Source organism: Macaca nemestrina, chromosome 4, assembly GCF_043159975.1.
Source record: "Macaca nemestrina isolate mMacNem1 chromosome 4, mMacNem.hap1, whole genome shotgun sequence".
Classification (NCBI taxonomy): domain Eukaryota; kingdom Metazoa; phylum Chordata; class Mammalia; order Primates; family Cercopithecidae; genus Macaca; species Macaca nemestrina.
Window position 1 is genome coordinate 155,512,495 of NC_092128.1, and position 25,289 is coordinate 155,537,783.

General features: G+C 59.0%; 1 protein-coding gene across 2 annotated transcripts in view; it reads left to right on the forward strand.

Moving 5' to 3' along the window:
• Positions 1-25,289, forward strand: part of LOC105483425 (ArfGAP with dual PH domains 1) — a 58,934-nt gene that overhangs the window by 22,710 nt on the left and 10,935 nt on the right. The window contains exons 3-4 of one of the 2 annotated variants that reach the window (XM_011744317.3): positions 6,992-7,083; positions 13,753-13,835. In XM_011744317.3, coding sequence (XP_011742619.1) covers positions 6,992-7,083; positions 13,753-13,835 — 175 coding nt within the window. Of the gene's footprint in view, positions 1-6,991; positions 7,084-12,956; positions 13,097-13,752; positions 13,836-25,289 lie in introns of those variants that run through there. The other variant, XM_011744318.2, reaches the window with a different exon arrangement.

Here is a 25,289-nt window from a genome sequence, read left to right on the forward strand (position 1 = left end):
GCCATTCTCCTGCCTCAGCCTCCCGAGTAGCTGGGACTACAGGCGACCGCCACCTCGCCTGGCTAGTTTTTTGTATTTTTTTTAGTAGAGACGGGGTTTCACCGTGTTAGCCAGGATGGTCTTCATCTCCTGACCTTGTGATCCGCCCGTCTCGGCCTCCCAAAGTGCTGGGATTACAGGCTTGAGCCACCGCGCCCGGCCAATTTTTGTATTTTTAATAGAGACGGGGTTTTGCCATTTTGGTCACGCTGGCCTTGAACTCTTGGCCTCAGGTGATCCACCCCCCCCTTGGCCTCCCAAAGTTCTGGGATTACAGATGTGAGCCACTGCGCCAGCCCTGGCTAATTTTTAAAAAAAATTTTTTTTAGGCCGGGCACGGTGGCTCAAGCCTGTAATCCCAGCACTTTGGGAGGCCGAGACGGGCGGATCACGAGGTCAGGAGATCGAGACCATCCTAGCTGACATGGTGAAACCCCGTCTCTACTAAAAAATACAAAAACTTAGCCGGGCGAGGTGGCGGGCGCCTGTAGTCCCAGCTACTCAGGAGGCTGAGGCAGGAGAATGGCGTAAACCCGGGAGGCGGAGCTTGCAGTGAGCTGAGATCCGGCCACTACACTCCAGCCTGGGCAACAGAGCGAGACTCCGTCTCAAAAAAAAAAAAAAATTTTTTTTAGTGATAGGGTCTTGCTATATTGGCCAGGCTGGTCTCAAACTCCTGGACTCAAATGATCCTCCTGAAATGCTGGGATGACAGGTGTGTGCCACAGCGCCGGGCCTAGCGTGTGCTTCTGAGAGACGTTCTTTGCCTGTTGAGAGCACGTGGAGCCCCTCGCCCTCCTAGGGGGAACCACGGCCTGCTTGCCATGTCCCCTTGGGCTGCACATGCCAGTCATTTCCAGACTGTTCCTGCCGTTCCCGCTGGGCCGGCAAGCAGCCTCACTGATGCGTCACTTTGCACATGTGGAAGTACATTGGTGGCCTAAATTCCTAGAAGTGAAAGTGCAAGTTCAAAAGTTACGTGGCTTGGTAATTTTGGAGACATGTTTGCCAAACTCCCCACTGTAACTGCTCACATGCCCCCAGCACGCCGTGGGGGTGTTTGCTGCCTCCTCCCCAGCACGCCGTGGGGGCATTTGCCGCCTCCTGCCCAGCACGCTGTGGGGGTATTTGCTGCCTCCTCCCCAGCACACTGGCCGCCCAGGGCTTCTCCTTTGCTGCTCTGATGAGTGAGAGGTTGTTCTCAGGATCTCTTTTCTTTTTTTTTTTTTTTTTTTTGAGACAGAGTCTCACTCTGTTGCCCAGGCCAGAATGCAGTGACGCGATCTCAGCTCACTGCAAGCTCCACCTCCTGGGTTCACGCCATTCTCCTACCGCAACCTCCCGAGTAGCTGGAACTACAGGTGCCTACCACCACGCCCGGCCCGGCTAATTTTTTTTTCATTAGAGATGGGGTTTCACTGTGTTAGCCAGGATGGTCTCGATCTCCTGACCTCATGATCCACCTGCCTCGGCTTCCCAAAGTGCTGGGATTACAGGCGTGAGCCACCGCGCCCGGCCCTGTGTTTTCTTGCCTGTGAAGTCTCTTCACACCTTTGCCTGCCTTTCTGCTGCAATGTTAGCTGTTTTCATCTTCTAGGGGTTCCTGGTATGTTAGAGAAATTCATCCTTTGAGATACGAAAAACATTTTTTTCTAGGTTGTCTTTCGAATTTGCTCATGGTGGTTTTTGCCATGGAAATTTTTACTTCGACATAGTCAAAGTGGTCAACCTTTTATATTGTGGTTTTAGGGTCTATAGCATACATAAAGAGGCCTTCTTTGCCTCAGGGTTTTTGTTTATTTGTTTTTTTTGTTTGTTTGTTTGTTTGTTTTGAGACGGAGTCTCGCTCTGTCGCCCAGGTTGGAGTACAGTGGCCGGATCTCAGCTCACTGCAAGCTCCGCCTCCCGAGTTTAGGCCATTCTCCTGCCTCAGCTTCCCGAGTAGCTGGGACTACAGGTGCCCGCCACCTCGCCCGGCTAATTTTCTGTGTTTTTTTAGTAGAGATGGGGTTTCACCGGGTTAGCCAGGATGGTCTCGATCTCCTGACCTCATGATCCACCTGTCTTGGCCTCCCAAAGTGCTGGGATTACAGGCTTGAGCCACCGCACCCGGCCTGTTTGTTTGTTTTTGTTTTTGTTTTGTTTTGTTTTGTTTTGTTTGAGACAGTCTTGCTCTGTCACCCAGGCTGGAGGGCGGTGGCACAATCACAGCTCACTGCAGCCTCAAGCTCCTGGGCTCAAACCATCCTCTCACCTCAGCCTCCTGAGCAGATGGAACTACAGACATGCACCACCACACCTGGCTAATTTTTGTATGTTTTGTAGAGACGGGGTCTCACTGTGTTGCCCAGGATGGTCTTGAACTCCTGGCCTCAAGTGATCCTCCCGCTTCAGTCTCCCAAGTGCTGGGATTACAGGCTTGAGCCACTGCACCCAACCCTGAGGATTATTTTTTGATAACAGGTTTATTGAGGTATAATCCACATACAAGTCACTCCTGTAAAGTGTACAGTTCAGTAGCTTTAGTGAAGCCACAGGGCTGCACGACCATCACCACTGTCTAATTCCAGGACATTTTAATATCCCAACGCAGCCCGTACTCACCCCCCTCCCATTGCCACCGCCCCAGCCGTTACTGAATGTAGACAGAGCTGCTTCGTGTCTCTGTGGATTTGCTTGTTCTGAACATTTCAAACAGATGGAATCATACGATATGTGGTCTTTTTTTTTTTTTGAGACAGGGTCTCACTATGTTGCTTAAGCTGGTCCCGAACTCCTGGGCTCAAGCGATCCTCCCACCTCAGCCTCCCAAAGTGCTGGGATCATAGGTGTGAGCTGCCACATGCGGCCGACACGTGCAGTGTTTTGTGTCTGGTTTCCTTCTGGTGTCCAGCGATCACCTGGGTAGTAGCGTGTGTCAGAATTGCGCTGCTCTTTTTTTTGTTTTGTTTTGTTTTTTTGGGGGGGCGGGGGGATGGAGTCTCACTCTGTCGCCCAGGCTGGAGTGCAGTGGCACGATCTTGGCTCACTGCAAGCTCTGCCTCCCAGGTTCAAGTGATTCTCCTGCCTCAGCCTCCCGAGTAGCTGGGACTACAGGCGCTGCCACCACGCCGGCTAATTTTTTGTATTTTTAGTAGAGACGGGGTTTCACCATGTTAGCCAGGATGGTCTCGATCTCCTGACCTTGTGATCCGCCCACCTTGGCCTCCCAAAGTGCTGGGATTACAGGCGCGAGCCACTGCGCCTGGCTGCTCTTTTTTTTTTTTTTTTTTGAGACAGAGTCCCACTCTGTCGCCCAGGCTAGAGTGCAGTGGCACGATCTCAGCTCACTGCAAGCTTTGCCTCTCAGGTTCAAGCGATTCTCCTGCCTCAGCCTCCTGAGTAGCTGGGATTACAGGCACCCACCACCATGCCTGGCTAATTTTTGTATTTTCGGTAGAGACGAGGTCTCACCGTGTTGCGCAGGCTGGTCTTGAACTCCTGACCTCATGATCTGCCCACCTCTGCCTCCCGAAGTGCTGGGATGACAGACGTGAGCCACCGCGCCCGGCTGGCATTCCTCTTTATGGCAGAGGAACCCTCCATGGTGTGGCTCAATCACAGTTTATCTGTGCTTCTGTTTACGGACCTGGGGCTTGTTCCCATTCTTAGCTGTCACTAAGAATGCGCCGTGAATGTTCGTGTGCATGTCTCTGGGTCTTTGCATCTCTTAGGGTGCAGAGGAATTGCTGGGCTCTATGGTAACTCTGTTTACCATTTTGAGGAACTGCCGGACTGTTAGTCACCACAGCCGGAGGTTCCCACCAGCAGCGTACGGGGGCTCTGATCTCTCCACATCCTCTCCAGCACACTCCCCTGTGCCACTTTGACCTTGCCATCCTAGGGGGGAGAGGTGGTAGCTCATTGAGGTTTTGATCTGCGTTCCCCTGATGGCTAACAGTGCTGAGTGCCTTTGTGTGGCCGAGTGGCCATTTGTGCATCTTCTTTGGAGAAATGTCAATTCAAATCCTTCCCCATTTATTTATTTTTATTTTATTATTATTATTTTTTTTTGAGATGGAGTCTCACTCTGTCACCCAGGCTGGAGTGCAGTGGTGCGATCTCGGCTCACTGCAATCTCCGCCTCCCAGGTTCACACCATTCTCCTGCCTCAGCCTCCCCAGTAGCTGGGACTACAGGTGCCCACCACCATGCCCGGCTAATTTTTTGTATTTTTAGCAGAGACGGGGTTTCACTGTGTTAGCCAGGATGGTCTTGATCTCCTGACCTTGTGATCCGCCCACCTTGGCCTCCCAAAGTGCTGGGATTACAGGCGTGAGCCACTGCGCCCAGCCTCAAATCCTTCCCCATTTTTAGGCCGAGGTGGGACGATGGCTTGAGTCCAGGAGTTTGAGACCAGCCTGGGCAAAAGAGTGGAATCTCATCTCTATTAAAACAAATTAAAAGTATACATATATGTATACATATGTAAAAGTAATTTTTAAAACCCTTACCCATTTATTTATTTTTTATTTTTACTTTCCTTTTTTTTGCAGAGATAGGATCTTGCTCTTTTTCCCACGCTGGAGTGCAGTGGTGTAACCAGAGCTCATAGCCTTGACCTCTTGGGCTCAAGGGATCCTCCCGCCTCGGCCTCCCAAAGTGCTGGGATTACAGGCGTGAGCCGCTGCGTCCAGTAGAGACAGGGTCTTGTTCTGCCGCCCAGGCTGGAGTTCAGTGGCACAATCATAGCCCACTGCAACCTCAAACTCCCAGGTTCAGGCCATCTTCCCACCTAGGCCTCCCTAATAGCTGGGACCACAGGTGTGCGCCATCACACCTGGCTTTATTTATTTATTTATTTATTGAGAGACAGGGTCTCACTATGTTGCCCAGAGTGGTCTTGAACTCCTGGGCTCAAGTGGTTCTCCCACCTCGGCTTCCCAAAGTGCTGGGACTACAGACGTGAGCCCCTGTCCCCGGCTGGCCCTTGTTAATTTTTTTTTTTTTTTTTTTTTTTTGTGAGACGGAGTCTTGCTCTGTCGCCCAGGCTGGAGTGCAGTGGCCGGATCTCAGCTCATTGCAAGCTCCGCCTCCCGGGTCTACGCCATTCTCCTGCCTCAGCCTCCTGAGTAGCTGGGACTACAGGCGCCTGCCACCTCACCTGGCTAGTTTTTTGTATTTTTTTAGTAGAGACGGGGTTTCACCATGTTAGCCAGGTTGGTCTCGATCTCCTGACCTCGTTATCCGCCCGTCTTGGCCTCCCAAAGTGCTGGGATTACAGGCTTGAGCCACCGCGCCCGGCCTAGTTAATTTTTTAAACTTTAGAACCATTTCTAGGTTAAAAAAATACATAATAATAATAAATTTTGTTGCTGTTTTTTGGCAGTTATTTTATTTATTTATTTATTTATTTATTTATTTATTTATTTATTTTTGAGACAGAGTCTTGCTCTGTCGCCCAGGTTGGAGTGCAGTGGCCGGATCTCAGCTCACTGCAAGCTCTGCCTCCCAAGTTCATGCCATTCTCCTGCCTCAGCCTCCCGAGTAGCTGGGACTACAGGTGCCCGCCACTTCACCAGGCTCATTTTTTGTATTTTTAGTAGAGACGGGGTTTCACCGTGTTAGCCAGGATGGTCTCGATCTCCTGACCTCGTGATCCGCCCGTCTTGGCCTCCCAAAGTGCCAGGATTACAGGCTTCAGCCACCGTGCCCGGCCTTTGGCAGTTATTATAAAAAACACGTAGACTCCCGCGAGGAGACATTTCTCCACCTCCCTGTGTCTCTGGTCGAGGCTCCTCTGCATCCTCGGGAGCACACGCCGGTTTTCCCGTGGAGACCTGGGACGTTTCCCATCCAGTGACTCAGACAATTTGTCCCGTTGCTGTTGGTGGCAGGATCTCTCCTTGTATTTTTCTATGGAAAAGCCATTCATTTTCAAATTTTACATCGGTGCCAGCCTCTTGTTGCTTGTGATTTCTCCAGCTACTCCTCTGGGCCCTCCCCATTTATGGCCGTGTGATCCTCAGAGCAGGGTGATGTTAGGGGACGTCTGTCTGGCTGGGCCTGGCCACCGCCTCAGGCGAGCTGCATTCAGGAGCTTGAAGGTGCAAACAGTGGCTCCCTCGGGGGCTTAGAGCATAGCAAGCAGAGCCTCTCCCATGCCCTCAGGGCTGACATGGGGTGTGGTGGCCCCTCCTGCCCCGCTCGAGGCTCACCACACCTGGCTGGCGGCAGGGTCAATGCCAGCATCCATCCTCAGGGTCTTTGCACCTGCCAGGAGCACAGTCCATGTGCCAGCCTCCTGGAGCATCAGCCTCCTGGAACGCCAGCCTCCTGGAATTCCAGCTTCCTGGAGCTCCTCCCCTGCTTCACAGCACCGTTTCCTTCTCCATCAGCCTGTTTTATAAATGTGTTGTGGGTCCCTGCAGTGTGTCCCTGCAGAGTCCTCTCGGAGACTCTGTCCCGGCCACGTCTGGGTCTCTCGCTCACCAGTCCCTCTCCAGGGCCCCATGTCTGGCGCCTGTTGGCTCTTTGCTAAATGTGAGCTGGGGAGCTGGGTGAACAGGGAAGTCCCTGCCCTCTGGGGCAGAGATGGGGGTCACAGGATGCAGCCAGCTCTCTCCCACGGGACATGCAGTGTGGGTGGACTCAGGATGGCTGGTGTGGGTGGACTTGGGGGTTGAACCAGTGGGGCAAACCTCAGACCCATCCTCAAGAGGGGCCTGGCCCCTGGGCCCCCTTTGCCGGGACCCCATTGGACGCTGGCTCCTTCCCTGTGCCAGGGGAGGGTCCATCACTCAGAAATGGTGTCCCTGGGGCAGGAGGAGGTGGGGGTTCCCGTCCTGGCGCTGGCAGAGGCCTCGGAGCCTTGGTCTGCGGGTCCCTGCAGTGACAGCCCTGAGCGCAGCCAGCACCTCCTGGACTACCCCTGGGACCCCAGGCCTCTGACCTGGCCGCTCCTCTCTTGCAGTTCCTGGCCTCCCACGGGAACGATGCCGCGAGAGCCAGGTTCGAGTCCAAAGTACCCTCCTTCTACTACCGGCCCACGCCCTCCGACTGCCAGTGAGTACAAAGGGGCCTTGTCAGGGCCGTGGTCAACAGTGCTGGGCAGTTCCGAGATGGCCCCAGGAGGACCCGGCAGTGTGGGGAGTTGGGTGCCGCCCACAGGGTCCGGGAGAAGCCAGCCGCAGCTGAGTCCCCCGGACCCCGAGGTGCTGCCTGTGTCTGCTGCCCGCCACTGGGCTTTGGTTCTGGGGTAGGGGGCGGTGGGCGCTGGGGTGGGGGCTGGAAAGGTCATTCTGCATCAGTAGCTGCAGCCCACCCGAGTTCTCTGGGGCCTTGGGGGTCTCAGGTGGATCTGAGGGGTCTCCCAGGTGCTCCCGGTGGTCTGGGAGGACGGGAGGGGCTGCTGTTGTTCGGGGCCTGCCCTGGCTCCTTGGGGCAGGAGCAGACGTGGGTACTGGTGGCTGGTTGGGGAAGCCTGAGACCCAGTCCTCTGGGCATCCTGGGGTCAGGAGGTTGCAGAGAGAGAGGAAATAAGGCCTGCTCAGCCTCACATCAGCCACCTCCACCAAAACCCACCCCTCCAAGCCTCAGTCTCCCCATCTGCCCAGACAGTGGGAATGACAGGTGACACAGGGCCCAGCCTGACTGTTCGCACTGACCCTCTCACACCTGTCATAAGGGAAGGACGTGTGGCCCACTGGGTGCCCTCCCGGCCCCCCCATGTTTCCTGCTCTGGTTCAATCCCAGCCCCACCGGGCACCGCCCAGCCTCTTGTTTGCTCAGCACCTCCCTCCGTTGACTCACTCCGTGAACCCACTGAGTGGAGGGCCCACCCCACAGAGACACCCCAAGCATGAGCTGGGTGCAGGGTTTGGGTGTGACCCAACGGCGCTGCAGGAAAGTGGCGGGCGCCTGGCCTCCCAGGCCCTGAGGGGCCCAAGTGCTGTTGCTGGCTTTGCCCTGACTTGGGGGCTGAGACAGCCTGGGCTCTGCCCGCCCAGGAGCTGCTGGTGGGGACTGCAGTGACCAGGGGGCCTTCCCCCGCGTCCGGGGCCCTGTTTGGGATCTGTGCCCCCTCCAGTGAGCTCCATGAGGGGGCAGTGGGGTCAGGGGTCCTCACTGGATCCAAAGGCCTCTGGAAGGTGGGTGGGGATTGGGTGGTAGGGTGGAGGGGAGCCAGAGGGAAGAGGGAGGAGGGAGAGGGGAGGAAGGATGGACTTCCTGGCTGCAACCCTACAAACCACCCTGGGTCTTTTTTTTTTTTTTTTTTTAATATAGAGATGGGGTCTCCCTACATTGCCCAGGCTGGCCGCAAATTCCTGGGCTCAAGTGATCCCCCTGCCTCAGTCTCCTAAACAGCTGAGATTGCAGTTCGAACCAGCCCTCCGGGGGTCTTTGGGGAGCAGGGGCTGGAAGTATGTTCAGGCCACGAGCGACTCAGTTTCTTTGACTGCATGTTGATTTGTTATTGGTAAAGGGCCACGGTGCTGGGCCCCAGTCCAGCATTATTGGTAAAGGGCCATGATGCCAGGCCCCAGTCCAGGTGCTTGGCAGGTGTTTTCTTGATGAGCCTCCCATGAGCCTGGAGACAGGTCCAGCTGCAATCCCCATATCGCCGCTGAGAAGCTCGAGGCTGGCAGCTCAGCCCCATGCACTCACCTCTCCCCACCTGGGCAGGCCTGGGGCCCTGGCCCCCCATACTCTCATTCTGAGACCCTGGGTGCCAGCTGCTCTCTCCCCCGCCAAGCTCTCACAGGGGAACCCTGCCCTGGCCCTGCCCCGGGCTCTCGGTATGAATCACGGAGCCCCAGCACAGCTATTTTTGAGACATTATTTTATCACCCCGCCCCCGGCTGCTCTGTGGCCTGGGTCACTGCATCCGAGTTCCTCCCACTCCCTGGCTGTTCTGAGTCGGGACCAGGGGTAGACATGGGTGCGGGGGGCTGCGGGGACACGCTTGTGGGCTCGGGGGCTGCTGCTGTGGGGTCCTGGGTGAGGAGACTCCCAGGGCTGACGCCCACCATCTGGGGTGAGGTGTGAATCCCTGTATGAGCCGTGGATGCTGTGGCATGGCAGGGGTGCAGCATGGATCTGGAGGGTTGGGGGTGCAGCGCGGACCTGCTGTGTAACCTGGGGGTGGGGGTGCAGTGCGGACCTGCTGTGTAACCTGGAGGGCAGGAGGTGCCTACATCCTGCCATTTTGTGGTCCAGCTCTGTGGCCCAGGGGGCCCAACCACCCAGCCTGGCAAGGTGGGCAGGGGCCTTGTCCACCTTCCTCCCACTTCTGCCCCCACAGAGATTCTCCCAGCCCCAGCAGCCCTGGTGCCCACGGCCTCCGTGTAGCCTGGACAAGCCCAGGTCCGAGTTGAAGGTCTTTATGGGAAAGCGCTGCTGCACAGATGTCTGGGTAGCATCTTCACAGGAGCTAAGAGTGGCGGGCAGGGCCCGGAGCAGGGTCCCGGAAGGCCCCCCATGGCATGCCCTGCAGCCTCCCGGCACACACTGGGGGTCCCTCCAGGCAGAATGAGCACCATGCCCACCTCCAGCCAAGCAGAGGCCCAGGGCCTCAGTTTGCCCACCTGTAAGAGGGGAGGGTGAGCCCGCAGGAGAGGGCAGAGGGTCCTGCGTGCAATTATCTTTAGCAGCGGCCTGTGACTCAGAGGCCGGGACCTGTCTCTTCCTGTGTCACCCTCAGAGCTCTCCAGTTTCTATCTTGACATCGGGGGAAAGAAAGTCGTGCGGCTGCTCTGCTTGGTTTTACTTCTGGGTGGAAACCAGCCCCTCCCTGCTTCCTGTGTGGCCAGGGGTGATCAGGGCAAGTGAGGGAAGCTGCAGGAGGAGCCCTTGGCTGCTGGCAGCACCTGCTTGGGGCCTCCTCTCTGGCCATCCCAGCAAAGCTCTGGAGCCCCCAGCCCCAGCAAGCCCCCTCTGGGGCAGGTGTCCCGGCTGGACAGGGCTCTGCATCCCTGTCTGGGGCTCCTGGAACAGAGCACCACACGCCCAGCAGCCCAGAGCAACAGAAATCTACTTTCTCCTGGCTCTGGAGGCTGGAGGCTCGAGGCTGCTTCTCCCGAGGCCTCTCTGGGGTGCTTCCTCATGTGGTGGGCCCTGTGTGCTTGTCTGTGTCCTAATTCCCCTTCCTAAGGACACCGGCCACATTGGATTGGGGGCCACCCTGCTCCTGTGTGGCCTCAACGAATCTGCAACCACGATATTTCCAAATAAAGGCACACTCAGGCCTGGGGGTCAGGATGGGATCACAGTTCAGGTGATGGCAGCCTCAGAAACACCCAGGATAGACCGTGGAGGCGGGGCCGGGGGCTGGGGACTGAGAGGCGGGGCAGGGGCGGGGTCTGGGGGAGGTGGGGGCTGGGAGGCAGGTTTGGGGGCGGGGTCTGAGAGGCAGGGCAGGGTCAGGGTCTGAGGGGCGGGTTGGGGTAGGGTCTGAGAGTCAGGTGCGGGGGCGGGGTCTGAGAGTCAGGTGCAGGGGCGGGGTCTGAGAGGCGGGGCGGGGACTGAGAGGTGGGACGGGGGCGGGGTCTGATGGGCGGGGCGGGGTCTGAGAGGCAGGTGCGGGGGGCCGGGGTGTGGGCGGGGTCATGAGCGCTACCCTGGCTATTTTCCTGTAATAAAAAGGGAAAAAACCCACTTGGGGGGACCCACTTGGTCCACTATCTAGAAGCAAAGCCGGGGCCCTGGGGAGTCACTTTCCCAAGAGGCAAAGCCTCCAGGAAGGGTGTTGACCGTGTCCTGAACTCCCAGTGGTAGAAACCGGCAGAACTCGGGCAGAAGGCACACTGAGGAGTGGACCCTCAGGGATGGACTTGCCAGCTGCGTGAACAGCACCCACTATGGAGGCCACAGTGGCCACTGGGACCCGCCCTGGGGAAAGCGGGGAGGGGTCTCCCATGGCATCCTGAGCTAGGGGAGCCCCGTGGGGAGGTGGGTTCTGGGGCTCAGAGCTTCTTCCCCTGTGAGTCCACACCTAGGGGAGGCCGTCGCCCTGAGCACCTGCCCAACCCCCTGCCCCCAGCCCACGTTTTGCTCTGGGTTGAGGGGACCCACCTGACCCTCAGGCCCTGGCTTTGAATGGGTGGCTGTGGGGGTCCTTGAAGCCTGGCTCCCCGGAGCCCTGGAACTTGGGACACATCCTGGGGCGTGGGGTGAGGTGTGTGTGGTTGACGCTTTCGCGGTGGTTTTGTGTCCTGGCTGCCACGTGCCTGAAGACCCCCTCCTTGTGACCACATGAGGGTGTCAGCACAGCCCCTCCGGGGCTGTGGGAGTGGGGCGGGCTCCAGGCAGTACTGGTTTTCAGGTGATGAGGGGCTTCAGGAGGGCTCCGCTGGGCAGAATGGGGTCCTGCCCCCGACTTCCTGGTGCTCTCTCCCCGGGCTTCCTCCTCCTGCTGCTGCTTCTGGAAGCTTCTGTGCCAGGCCTTGGAAGGCCCTCGTGTGCGGGTGTGAGCCTTGGGGACCCAGTCCGCACCAGGGCAGGGCTGCAGACCCTGTGGGTGCCCCACCCTGAGGGCTGTTGGCAGGCCAGTGGTTGTCAAAGCCATCCCTGGCACCTGCCTCTCGTCCACAGGCCCCCGGCTTCCACACATGCGGCCTTGGGTCCTCCCGTGACTCCGAGAGGCTATTGTGTGACCCTCGGGTCACAGACAGGACGCTGGGTGCTGGGGGGCAACTCCTCCATGGTCACACAGCCAGAGCGGCTCAGGCAGCTGCACGGTGTCCCCCAAAAAGACGTGTTAAGGTCTTTTTTTTTTTTTTTTTTTTTTTGAGACAGTCTTGATCTGTCGCCCAGCCTGGAGTGCAGTGGCTGGATCTCAGCTCACTGCAAGCTCCGCCTCCCGGGTTTACGCCATTCTTCTGCCTCAGCCTCCCGAGTAGCTGGGACTACAGGCGCCCGCCACCTCGCCCAGCTAGTTTTTTGTAGTTTTTAGTAGAGACGGGGTTTCATCAGGTTAGCCAGGATGGTCTCGATCTCCTGATCTCGTGATCCGCCCGTCTCGGCCTCCCAAAGTGCGGGGATTACAGGCTTGAGCCACTGCGCCCGGCCTAAAGTCTTAACCTGCTGCCCTGTGAAGGTGAACTTATCTGGAAATAGGGTCTGGACACGAGGCTCATGCCTATAATCCCAGCACTGTAGGAGGCCCAGGTGGGAGGATTGGCCCCAGGTGTTCCAGACCAGCCTGGGCAACATAGTGAGCTCACGTCTCTACAAAAAATTAAGAAATTACCCAAGCACACCTCTAGCCCCAGCTACTCGGGTGGTCGAGGCAGGAGGATCCTTGAGTGCAGGCATTGGAGGCTGCAGTGAGCTGTGATCACACCACTGTGCCCCAGCCTGGGAGACACAGTGAGACCCTGTCTCTAAAAGAAAGAAAAGTATGATCTTTGCAGATGTCTTCAGGTTAAGATAAGGTCGTGAGGTTGTCCTGGAGTAGGGTGGGCCCAAACCCCACAGGGGAGGGAGACTGGGAGACCCACAGGGGAGGCCAGGTGAGGACAGCGGCCGAGGTGGGGGCACCGGTGGCTTCCAGGGGTGGGAGGGACCCTGGAGCAGATTCTCCCCAGAACATCCGGAGGGGACCAGCTCTGCCGACATCTTGATCTCAGATGTTTAGCCTCTGTGACCAAGACAATACGTTCGTGTTGCTTTTGGGGACCGAGTTTTGGGGTGATCCGTTATAGCAGGTGGGGGACACTCAGACACCTGGGGCCGGGGGCCAGAGACCCCTCAGATCCCACAGGATACTCAGACACCTGGGGCCGGGGGCCAGAGACCCCTCAGATCCCACAGGACACTCAGACACCTGGGGCCAGAGACCCAACTGGGGCCCATCACCCATCACTCCCCAGGCTTCCTCAGATCCAGTGGGCGGGGGTTCCCACCCTGTCTCCGAGGCTGTTCACGTGGGCCCAGCAGGAAGCCAGAGGGTTCCTATTTGTTCTTCGCCGTGTAATTCCCCGGGAGTGGAAAAGGCTGGGGCCGCTGCCTGTGCCCCGGGGCCGCACCGAGCCTGCGTGCGGGTCGTGGTTTCTGCAATGATATTGGCCTCACTCGAGTGAGTCACGGTGGATGGGGAGACCGTGGTGGGTGGCTCTGGGCATGATGTCTGGGCCCAGCGGGTGCCTTGGGGGCCTTGCTCTCGGGAACTTCTCCCATCCTGGGTCTTCCTGGGTTCTTGGGTATTTGCCCATAGTTTCTCCTGATGCCCCGAACGCCTCCTGACCTCGACGGGTGCCCTGACAGCCCCGCCCTGTGTCTCAGAACCACCTGCAAGGCAGCGCTGCGGCCACTTCCCGGATCTGGTCCAACGACGTGGGGAGGGTCGGGGAGGGCCCAGGGACATCTGACTCAGGGTGGGGGGCCTGGCTCGACCCCTGTACCTCAGCCCTGTGGGGCATCAGCTGAGGCCGAGGTGGGAAGGAGAGGGGAAGAGCCAGCCTGTCCACCAGGACGGATGGTCAGAACGTGGGGCCTGACGCTCCAGGGGCGGAACGCACGAGAAACCAATAAATTAATGTCAGAGAGTGATAAATGTCCAGTGCAGGAGGCTGACCCTGCAGTTCTTTCAGGACCTTGTGCCCAGAGGGGCAGCCCAAGTCTGCCAGCGGCCCCTAGAGCCTCTTGAGATGCCCAGGGTCTGGGTCAGAGACCAGCGTGTGCTGGGTTGGAGGCCGTCTCGGCCCGGTGGCTCAGTCTCTCCTCTCCCTGCAGGCTCCTTCGAGAGCAGTGGATCCGGGCCAAGTACGAGCGCCAGGAGTTCATCTACCCTGAGAAGCAGGAGCCCTACTCGGCAGGTGAGGCCACCCGGGTGGGGCGGGGCCTCCCAGCTCCCTCTCCCTGTCTCTCTCCCCCTCTCTCTCCTATTTCCATCTCTTCCCTCCCTTTCGTGCAGTCATTAACCTGGGTAAACATGTTCATGGGTTTGAACCTGCGTCCCCAGACCCCCTCAGACCTGTTTTGTCCTCTGACTCTGAGTGGGGTGACTGGGGCTTGGGGTCCTCACAGCTGTCTACAGTCCAGCCCTGAAGGACTGGGGTACCTGGGGACCCCCTGGGGCCGTGACTGGCCCCTCCTCTGCTGGTGGTGGACCCGCGCTTCCATTCAGGGGTGGCCTGCAGGGACCCCTCTCTCGAGCAGTGTGGGCAGGACCCGAGGGCCCGGGTGAGGGGCATGAGGGCATCCTCTGTGTGGCAACACCGTGCTGCAGGTGTGGAGGGTGCAACCTGGGCCTGCGGCCTCCACCTCCCCTGGGCCTGCCTGGGTGCCACTGGGGGCCCTCGGGGTGGCAGAGACATCCAGGCAGCATCTTGGAGCTTCGTGGGCTGGTAGGGCTATGGAGGTGGGAGCTGGGAAGCAGTGCTGTGGGGGCCTGAGAGGCCAGCCCACCCCAGCCTCAGTCTCCCCAGTGCTGCTCAGCTGGCCAAGCCTCAGGCTGTGTCTCCCAGGAGCCCCCAACTCCTGCTCCTCCTTGCGTCTCATTTAAACCCTGGGGCTTTGAGTTGGAGCCCCCAGCCAGGTGGGCCGGCTTCCTCCTGCTGGCTGCTCTGTGTGAGGTGGGTTCGGCGACTGGGGGCCTTGAGTGGTTTTTTCCCCAGGGCAGCTGTGTGTCTGCACACTGGAGCTTCCTGAGTGTCCCTTCCTCCACTGTGTTGACAGGGAAACCGAGGCAAGCCTAGCCCTAGGGCCTGGTTCTGAACCTCAGCACGGGTGGGGCGGGTCCAGAGGCTGGATGGGGATGTTTGGTGCTGCTGGGCATGGCCACGTGAGCTCCTCGCAGGGAGGAGGCAGCCCCCAGGGCCCAGACCTTCAACCCCAGCACTGCCCTTGTATAAGAGAGAGGCTGCCCTGGAATGGTGGAACATGAGGCTGGGCACCTCACACCTGTAATCCCAGCACTTTGGGAGGCCAAGGCCGGGGAGGATCGCTGGTGGTCAGACAAGCCTGGGCAACATAGTAAGATGCCCTCCCTTTAAAAAAAGAAAAAATTGGCCAGGTGTGGTGGCTCACTCCTGTAATTCCAGCACTTTGGGAGGCAGAGGAGGAAGGATTACGAGGTCAGGAGATTGAGGCCATCCTGGCTAACACAGTGAAACCCCGTCCCTACTAAAAATACAAAAATTAGTCGGGTACGGTGGCGGGCGCCTGTAGTCCCAGCTACTTGGGAGGCTGAGGCAGGAGAATGGCGTGAACCCGGGTGGCGGAGCTTGCAGTGAGCCGAGATGGCGCCACTGCACTCCAGCCTGGGCGACAGAGCAAGACTCCATCTCAAAAAAGAAAAAAATAAAATTAGCTGGATATGGTGGCACCACCTGTAGTCCCAGCTACTCCGGAGGCTGAGGCAGGAGCAGCCCTTATGTGCAGGAGTTCAAGGCTACAGTGAGCTGTGTTTGCACCACTGCACTCCAGCCTGGGTGACAGAGTAAGACTGTCTCAAAAAAAAAAAAAAAAAAGCTGGGTGCAGTGGCTTACGCCTATGGTTCCAGCATTTTGGGAGTCTGAGGCAGGCGGATCCCTTGCAGTCAGCAGTTTGAGACCAGACTGGCCAACATGGTGAAACCCCGTCTCTACTAAAAATACAAAAATTAGCTGGGCGTGGTTGGCGCACGCCTGTTCCAGCACTTTATGGAGGTCAAGGCGGGCAGAGCGCCTGATCTCAGGAGTTCAAGACCAGCCTGATCAATGTGGCGAAACCCCATGTTGCTCTGAACTCTACCAAAAAATGCAAAATTAGCTGGGCGTGGTTGGCGCACATCTGTGGTTCCAGCTACTTAGGAGACTGAGGTGGGAGGATCTCTTGAGCCTGGGAGGCAGAGGCTGCAGTGAGCCAAGGTTGCACCACTACACTCCAGCCTGGATGACAGAGCGAGAGTGTGTCTGTAAAAAGAAAAAAGATGAATTGTATTTGTGAATCTTACCCCAAGAATAAAAGAACACTTTGGGAGACCGAGGCAGGTGGATGGATCACTTGAGACCAGGAGTTGGAGACCAATCTGGTCAACGTGGCAAAACTGTTTCTACTAAAAAATACAAAAATTAGCTGGGCATGGTGGCAGGTGCCTGTAATCCCAGCTACTCGGGAGGCTGAGGCAGGAGAATTGCTTGAACCTGGAAGGCGGAGGTTGCAATGAGCCGAGATTGTGCCTCCGCACTCCAGCCTGGGCGACAGAGCAAAACTCTGTCTCAAAATATGTGGAAGAGAGGTGGCCCTGAAATGGCTGAACACAGTCCTGGCGTTGTAGGCGGGGTTGGTGGAGGAGCCCCTAACCCCCAGTGCTCCAGCCCCTCCCGGCCCTCCCTGGTGGAGCTGGCACTCTGCCCCGTCCCATGCGCCTCCCTGGGCTCTGTCAGGACCGTGGATTTTCTACCAGCAGTGGCGCGAGGTGACCGGGGTGACCAGTGGGAGGCTGCCCCAGGCCTGAGCAAGGCACCTCCCGAGGTCAGGCTGGGATCTCATGCAGCGGCCCTGTTGGCTCTGCCCTCCTCCAGGGCGGCTCCTGCGCCTCCACCCCGCAACCCCCACTTGGCACACAGCCGGCCTGTGCAGGCGTTTTCAATTACTGTCCACCCAGACAGCAATTTCCTCCTCCTAAGAATCCCTGTGTGTGTGAGGGAGAGAGCAAGAAACGGTCAGGGGATGAACACACGGGTACCTGGGCCTGCTCAGCGCCCAGCACACCCCTCGCTCTGCTCCTGCCTGAAACCCCCAAAGAATCACCCCAGAGCCCCTCTGTTTCCCTCGGCAAAAACATCTTAGCAATTTGTAGCAAGGTGGCGCGTGACTTCATTTCAGAGGCAGGCGTGGGCTGGGCTGGCATGACCACAGGACTGAGTTTTGTGTCTGCTCTTGTATCAGAATCCTCTGGTTGTAAAGGATGGAAAATTAAACTTAACTGGATGTGAGCAAAACTGGAAATAGATTGGCTGGAATAACAGAACTGGCTTCAGGCACAGCTTGATCTAGGGGTTCAGTTGGTGGTGTTGGGCCCTGGTTTCAGCACCTCCTCCTCCTAGTTCTGCGTCTCTGGGTTGGCACCAACCCTCCTGGTGGCCACCTCCTTCAGCGAGTTTGGGTTTTACATCCCCGCTCTCCCGGGCTGCCGGGAAAGGTCAGGCGTGGCTCACGGAAGTGTTGGGAAAAGTCCCTGTCTCATCGGCTCTGACCGGTCGGGCCCGGGATGTGGCTTGGGAGACGTGGCACCCTGGGTTGTGTGCCTGCCTCTGGCCCCTGGGTTTGTCCTTCTGGAGAAGATCAGGGTCTGGGTTCCAGAAGTGGGGGTGCGTGCAGGTGGCAGACAGCGTCTCGTGGGCAGTAAGTGCGGGTTCTGCAGGTGTATTCGGGTGTCGCTGGGCTCAGGGTCAGGAGGTGGTGACAGCCCTGGTGACCCAAGACGCCTCCCGCCCCAGGCCCGAGGCCGCCCCATTGGAATCCCGCTCCCGCCTTTGCTGTTGTCTGAGATATTCCCGGTGCCTTGAGAGCATTTGAGATGAGCTAAAGCCTCCCGTGTGACCTTTGGGCAGGGGTCGGAGGAAGGGAGGGGCCTCCCACCCAGCAGGGTAGACTCGGGGCCCTCGGGCATAGGTTGGAGGGAGGGAGGGGTCTCCTAGCAGGGTCCCCTGGGGCAGAGATTTTCAGGCACACACTGGCTTGCAGGGTCAGAGGCTGGGGCCTTGGTCTTGCCTGCTGGCCTCTGAAGGCCATGCTGAGAGAATGTCCACTTTCTCATACCAGGCCCAGTGGGGCGGCCACACCTGCAGCTCCAGGCTCGTGGTCGACCTGTGGAGACCAGGCCCCATGGGCTGCGCCCTCTGCTGTCTCCCCTGGACAGGTGTGAGGATGGTGGGCAGGTGCACGGGTGTGTGTGGGACAGGTGAAGTGCGCAGGTTTGAGCGCAGGGCTGGCCCTTCGTGAAGGTGCAGTGAGTGCTGTGGCCAGGTGTTACCTGGCAGGCGTGTGGCAGCCTCTTGCGGAGGGCATGGGGCCGTGGACAGCGGCTGCGCCATAGCGTGTGGCTGCTGTATCCCTAAGCACAGGAACACTCAGGCCAGGCTGGAGAGCTCAGAGGAGGGCCATGGAGGTGGGACCGGGCCAAGGGTGTAAAGCTGCAGGGAGAGTATGGAGCGCCCGAGCCGAGGGGAAGGTTCCCATCCCTCCGAGCGAGGGGAAGTCTCCTATCCCTCCAGAGCGGCTGCTGCCTGTGGCTCCCTCAGGGCCTGCTCAGGGCCCCGTGCATTACTTTTCGAGGCTGCAGGCGGTCCTGGAAGCTGAGGCCTGAGGCTGGTAGCTGGGAGTGCTGGGGTCCCGCCTGTCCCACCGGGTCTCCTCTCCACCGCCGGGTCATTGGTGTCGAAGGTGGGGTCTGGATATTCCCTCCCTGAAAGAGAAACCTCTCTCACACTGAAAGGGGTGAGTAGGAGACTTCCAGACCTTTCTCCCAGGCGGGTGGGTGACCTTCGGTGCTAGCCTTGTCTCCAGAGGCCTCCTTACCTCTGAACGCCAGCTCCCCAGGCCTCTGGAGGCCCCCGTTGAGTGGATAAGACCCCAGACCTTCACCTCTGCTCCCACTAAAGGGCCGGCAGCTGCAGCCACTGGTAGCGTGGAGGCCTTTAACCCAGCATTCCTATTCTGTAGTCCTGTTTGTTTGTTTGTTGTTTTTTTTTTGAGACAGAGTCTAGCTCTGTTGCTCAGGCTAGAGTGCAGTGGTGTGATCTCAGCTCACTGCAACCTCTACCTCCTGGGTTCAAGTGATTCTTCTACCTCAGCCTCCAGTGTAGCTGGGATTACAGGCACCTAACTAATTTTTCTATTTTTTTTAATAGAGATGGGGTTTCACCATGTTGGCCAGGGTGGTCTCGAACTCCTGACCTCGTGATCTGCCTGCCTCAGCCTCCCAAAGTGCTGGGATTGCAGGCGTGAGCCGCCGTGCCTGGCCCCATCCTGTTTCTTTAAGGCCGTTGCTACCCAGGATGCTAATGCTGCCTTCTCCTTGCCTGCGTCTCCCACCCTTCCCCACAGGGCCCTGAACGTTATAGGAACAGAATCCCGGGTGTCTGCAGGCCTTGGGGGTGTGGGTCTGTCCCTGCCTCCACCGAGGCCTTTGCCCAGCCATCCGTGAGCCACAGGACCTTCTAGGTTGCGCAGGAGGCGCCAGGCATGCCAGCCAGAGGGCCTCGGGCCCCAGAGCCCCGGCTGCAGGGAGGCTGCTGGGATCCCCCAGGGACCCAGAGGTGCCTGAGCCATATGGCCCTGTGCTCAGGTCCTACTGACACCCACCTGCTCAGGGCAGGGCTGCTCACAGCCTTCCCTCTACCCTGCCCCTGCAGCCTGGTCCGTAGGCATTAAGGCCTGGCCGCTTCAGATGGTCAGGTGCCTGGGGACCAGCAGGCAGTGACCGTCTGTGCCTCAGGCTGCTGTCTCTGAGTGCTGCACAGGGCTGGGGGTGAGACGCCTGTCTCCTTGTGTGTTCAGGGGCTCCAGGGCACCCCTCCCATAGACCTAGCTGCCCGCTGCTATTTGGAATCCCAGGTCCTGCCCGTTGCTAGGTTGATGAGGGAGCAGGTGTCTGGTGCTCAGGGTTAGACCTCAGGGACCCCCCGAGCCTTCCCATGGCCCCCACCCTGAGCCCACGTCTGGGCAGCAGGAGAGGACGTGTCCTCCTGTCTGGGGTGGCCCCGCGGCCAGAGTCCCCTGCACAGGGCTCCAGGGCCAGTTGGTAGTTCCCGGGCCTCCCTAAGCCCTTGCAGAGTGCACTGGGGATTCCCGGCGGCATTTCCTGCCCTGCTCCCTGGGTTTGCCACAAGAGCACTTTCTCACGGCAGCGGCGGCACCTCAGGACCACAGGGAAATACAGAAGTCCCTGCGGCAGAGCCCGGGAGGAAGGGGGAAGCTCGGGGCTTGGGAAGGGGCTGCCACACCCCAACCCCACGTTGGCCGGGTGAGGCCTGGGCCAGGCGGATCCTGCTCCACACAGAGGAGTGACTGCAGGCCTGCTCCGGAATGAGCCGGAACCAGGAACTCCCAGAGGCTGCACCATGCCCAGTGCCCACAGCCCGCACCTTGGCTGTGTTGTTTTCACAGGGCGGGGGCCCCAGGAGTCCTGAATGTGGGCCATGCCACCCAGGGACCATGGCTGAGGAAAGGGGAGCCCCACTCTAGCCCTCTGTTAGGGCACCCAAAAGGAAGGATCACCACTGGGCTTTTTTTTTAATTTTTATTTTTGAGACAGAGTCTTACTCTGTCGCCGAGGCTGGAGTGCAGTGGCAGGATCTCGGCTCACTGCAAGCCCTGCCTCCCGGGTTCAGGCCATTCTCCTGCCTCAGCCTCCCGAGTAGTTGGGACTACAGGCGCCCGCCACCACGCCCGGCTAATTTTTTGTATTTTTAGTAGAGACGGGGTTTCACCATGTTAGCCAGGATGGTCTCAATCTCCTGACCTCGTGATCTGCCCGCCTCGGCCTCCCAAAGTGCTGGGATTACAGGCGCGAGCCACCGCGCCCGGCACCACTGGGCTTTTCTGAAGGAGTTTTTTTTTTCTTTCTTTTTTTTTTCCCCTGCTCTGTTGCCCATGCTGCAGTGTAATGGTGCAGTCTCAGCTCACTGCAACGTCTACCTCCCGGGTTCACGCCATTCTCCTGCCTCAGCCTCCCTAGTAGCTGGGACTACAGGTGCCCGCCACCAAGCCCTGCTAATTTTTGTATTTTTAGTAGAGACGGGGTTTCATCATGTTGGCCAGGATGGTCTCGAACTCCTGGCCTCAGGTGACCACCTGCCTTGGCCTGCCAGAGTGCTGAGATGATAGGTATGAGCCACCACACCCGGCCTCTGAAGGAGCCTTTTTTTTTTTTTTTTTTTTTGAGACGGAGTCTCGCTCTGTTGCCTGAAGGAGCTTTTAATGGCTAAAGCTGGAGTAACTTGAGCAACAAAAGGGAGATGGTATAAGGGGATTATAACCCAGGGAGCAAGCTACACGTCCCCAAGTCAATAGACATAGACATAAAGAATGGAATCAGTAAACAGGAAGGGGAGAAGGCCAGCAGCCTTTGCACACTAATTCCAGATAATACAAAAGAAGGCTGGGCACTGGGGCTCCCGCCTGTCATTGCAGCAGTTTGGGAGGCTGAGGTGGGAGGATTGCTTGAGCCAGGAGTTTAAGACCACCTGGGTAACGTGGGGAGACCCCATCTCAAGAAAAAGTTTAATTAGCTGGGCATGGGGGCGCCTGTGGTCCCAGCTACTCGGGAGACTGAGTTGGGAGGATGGTCTGAGCCCAGGAGGTCAAGACTGCAGTGAACTGTGATTGTACCTCTGTATTCCAGCCTGAGCCACAGAGACCTTGTCTTGAAACATAAATAGGCCGGGCGTGGTAGCTCCAGCCACTCAGGAGGCTGAGACAGGAGAATCGCTTGAACCTGGGAAGCGGAGGTTGCAGTGAGCCGAGATCACGCCATTGCACTCCAGCCTGGACGACTACAGACTCCGTATGAAAATAAATAAATGCAGGAGAAGTGAGGGAAGTGGAAATGCCCCCGAGGTGCACGGTGCAGTAACCTGTGGCAGGGAAGCCCCTCTGTGGCCGCTGTGTCTCCCCGAGACGCTCTTTGATGACAAAGGACGGGGGGAGAAACCCTTGGCGTCAGGGCATAGCGGAAGCATGTGCCACTGCGGCCCCAGGTGAACCTCAGACCACTGGGCCAGCCGGGCTCCCCGACCCTCTGCGCCACCTTCCTTGGCCAAGGTCACGGCGTGGGGACGCGCCGCACCCCTCCCCCAGATGTGGGGGTTTATCCTTGTGTCTGAGCCAGCCTTGCCCTGCCACCTGCCCCTGGGGGTGACCTTGGTGACAGCTGCTCCCACCCCGGGCTGGCCCCGCCTTGGGCCACAGCCTCAATGGTGCCTTTCACAGGGGCCTGGACAATGCCTCATGTTGTCCTGAGGGCCAGGCCCTGGCCTCACTGAGATGCAGGGCTTCCTGCCCCAGGCTCCGGACCCCGTGCTCCTGCGGGGGCTTCCGTGGTTTCCCCTGTGGTTCGGGATGGCCCCTCCTGGTGGTGCCAGGCAGGGATGGGCTGACCATTGCCCTAAATGTCACGGGGCAGACGGAGCCCAGGAGGGGGCTGGGGCCGTACATGAGGTCTGGGACCTCGGTTTCCCTGTCCATACAGTGGGGACGATGGTGTGCGGGACGAAGGCATTACTGGGAACATCACCAGCCATTCCTTGCAGGCAGCGCGAGGCCTCAGGCGGCCCTTGAGGGGACGGGTGTTTGGGGCCTGGCCAGAAGCTGTAGGGCTGCCCCTCGGGGGGGATGGGTGTTTGGGGCCTGGCTGGAGACCACGAGGCTGCCCCTCGGGGGACGGGTGTTTGGGGCCTGGCCAGAGGTGGTAGGGTTGCCCCATTGCCCCTCCCTGGGTGGGTGCCGGCTCCTGGCCCTCCGTGGGATCCCTGCCCCCTTCCCACCGTGTTTGTCTTATGGGTTTGCTCTTGGGCTTTGGGGCCCCTGTGTGGGGACCTCAGGGTTTGGGGCTTGGGGAGGAGGTACCCTGGGGCTGACCTGGCCCTGAGGGTAGCGCCTCCTGCAGCCTGGGCAGCCTGGCGGGGATGGGGGGCGTTCATGTGCCACTCTAGGCGGGAAGGCACTGTGGAAACTGTGAGCCCGTGTGTGAGTTGGGGGGTTCTCTCCAGGCCTGTCGGGAGCCAGGACCCATGCTGGGGGCTGTATGAGAACAGGAACAGATGAGAGCTGACCCCAGGAGCCCTCACTCACCCTCTGGTCTCACCCCTGGGAGCAGGGGAGCCTGCCTGTCCTGGCTGTTTGGAGAGAGAGCCCCAGACAGGGTGGAGCTGGGACCTGGAGCCCTCTGCAGGATACGGCTGCTGGCTCTCAGCCTCTGCTGGCCCCAGACGCACCAACCTGGGGAAGGTGCATTAATGGGTTGGAGAGTGTGGGTGGATGGGCCAGGCAGCCAAGCAGCAGGCAGGGAGAGATGGAGCCCTGTGCAGGCTCACGGACGAGACCTTCGACTCTGGGGCCTTGCCCAGCAAGGAGACGCTGCTCTGCCGAGCCACCATGAGCTCCAGTGTTTGCCTCTTGGAGGAGGGCAGGAGCTGCTAGGACCCAAAGACCGGAAGCCAGGTCCAGGCCCTTCACGGGGACGGTCAGGGTGCAGTGATCAGGGCCTTGGCCCTGTGCCCAGAGGCCACCCCTTCATGGTGCACCCGTTCCTGTGGAAGGCCAGAGGCACCATGAGATATGAGGACCCAGTTCCCAACCCAGAGGGACCACCACCTGTGAGCTGTCACTCAGAGCAGGGCCACATGCTTCCCTGCCCCAGTTTACAAGAAAATTAGCATATAAATCACATACGTGAGGTATGATTTACATCTACTTTGCATATCCTATTTAGAGTGCAGTTCCAGCTCTGATAAATCCAAAACCCAGCAGTCTCGGGCCAGGCGTGGGGCTCACGCTGCAACCCCAGCACAGTGGGGGGAGAGGCAGGAGGGTCACCTGAGGTCAGAAGTTCGATACCAGCCTGGGCAACGCAGTGAGCTCCCATCTCTACAAAAAAAATACAAAACTTACCCGGGTGTGGTGGCATGCGTCTGTGGTCCCAGCTACTTGGGAGGCCAAGGCTGGAGGATCACTTGAGCCTGGAAGGTCAAGGCTGCGGTGAGCCGTGATAGTGCCCCTGCACTCCAGCCTGGGGGGAAAAAAAAAGACTGAGCCTCGTAAATGGGCGTGGCCTTTACGTGAAGGCTGTTCCTGTTTCCTCGGATTTCACTTCTCTCTGAGGCATGTGATGTGTGCGCTTCACTGTGGTGGAAGAAACGGTCTGGCTGCTTTCCAGGGACTGGGCACCTTATGTCCCCACGGGCAGCATGGAAGGGCCGGTGTCCCCGCCGGCAGTCGGACGTCGCGTGTTTTTGTGTGTGTGTGTGTGTGTGTGTGCGCGCATGCACGCTGGTTTGGTTTTGCTGTTCTCGTGGGTCGTGGTGACGCTGAGAATCTTTCCTGCTCTTAGCCCTGAGGTAGGCGGAGGGGGGGCTCCTGAGAGAGGCCTCTGAGCAGGGCATGGGGTGTGGACTGGACCCCGCTCCCCACAGGTGGGACTAGGCCTGGCACACAGTGGGACCAGCTCACAGCAGGGCCCGGCACACAGTAGGTGTTTGATAAATGCTGGTTGAGTCCTCTGGTCTCTGTCCCAGGACTCACGAGTCTTAAACTTTAAGAGAAAATGGCCGTTTCTGGCTTCAGCCCACCCGACTGTCCAGGATGCTGCCCTGTGAGGGGCTGTGCTGTGGGGAGAAGCCCCGTCTCATTGGCTGTTGCCGGTGCCACCTGTGGAGTCCACAGGGGGCTGCAGACCCTGAGGTCCTGGCCCTCCCCAGCGAGGCCAAGGGGCTGGCCAGGCTTGGGGCGAGCAGAGGCTCAGCCTGAGGTCCAGACTGGGCGTGGGGCGAGTTCGGAATCGTGGCCAGGGCCGTCCTGAAATACACTCCTGCGTCGTCATCGCCCCTAGAATGTGGCGTCCTGGCGCCTGCTGTCGGGAAGACCGGCCGGGGTTCGCACTGGCGTCTGGACCCCGAGAACACCAGACCCGCCGTGCGCAGAGGGGGCAGTGGCTTCCCCAACCCTGTGGCCTGTGCGCTTCCCGGGGCACTGCTGCCACCTGCTGGGCGCGGCGGGCATGGCGGGGGCGCCTCCCCACCCTGTGGCCTCCGGAGCCTGGTGGCTGGAAGGGGCCCCCGCTGCATCCTGGGCAGGGATCTGTGGAGCCACACACACTGGACCCAGCCAGCTCCAGCCCCCGTGGGCGAGGTGGCCCGAACTTGTCTGCATCGGTGACACAGACATGCATGCCTTGGAGGCTCCCCGGGGTGCACACAAGGCCGTGAGCGGCAGGCCAGGAAGCACTGCTGGGCTTGCTGCTGCTAAGCCGCCCCGGACACTTCTTGGCATCCACCCTCAGCCACGAAGCGCTGCATCCAGAGAGGTCCTGATGCCAGAGGCAGAGCCATGGGGATGCCCAGCTGTGCCCGGGCAGGGGCTCAGTCAACAGGCGTTCTGAGCAGACCCTGCCTGGGCCTGAGGGACACTGGTGGCCTTGCTCTCCCAGTGAGAAGCAGAAGAAGGGGGTTCCTCCGTGGGAAGGGGGTTCCCGGCTGCTGCTGTGTGCACGGGGCTGGGAAGTCAGCCTTGTACAGACTTGGGAAGCAGGGAGCTCCAGGCTGTGCAGGGAGCAGGCCTGGTC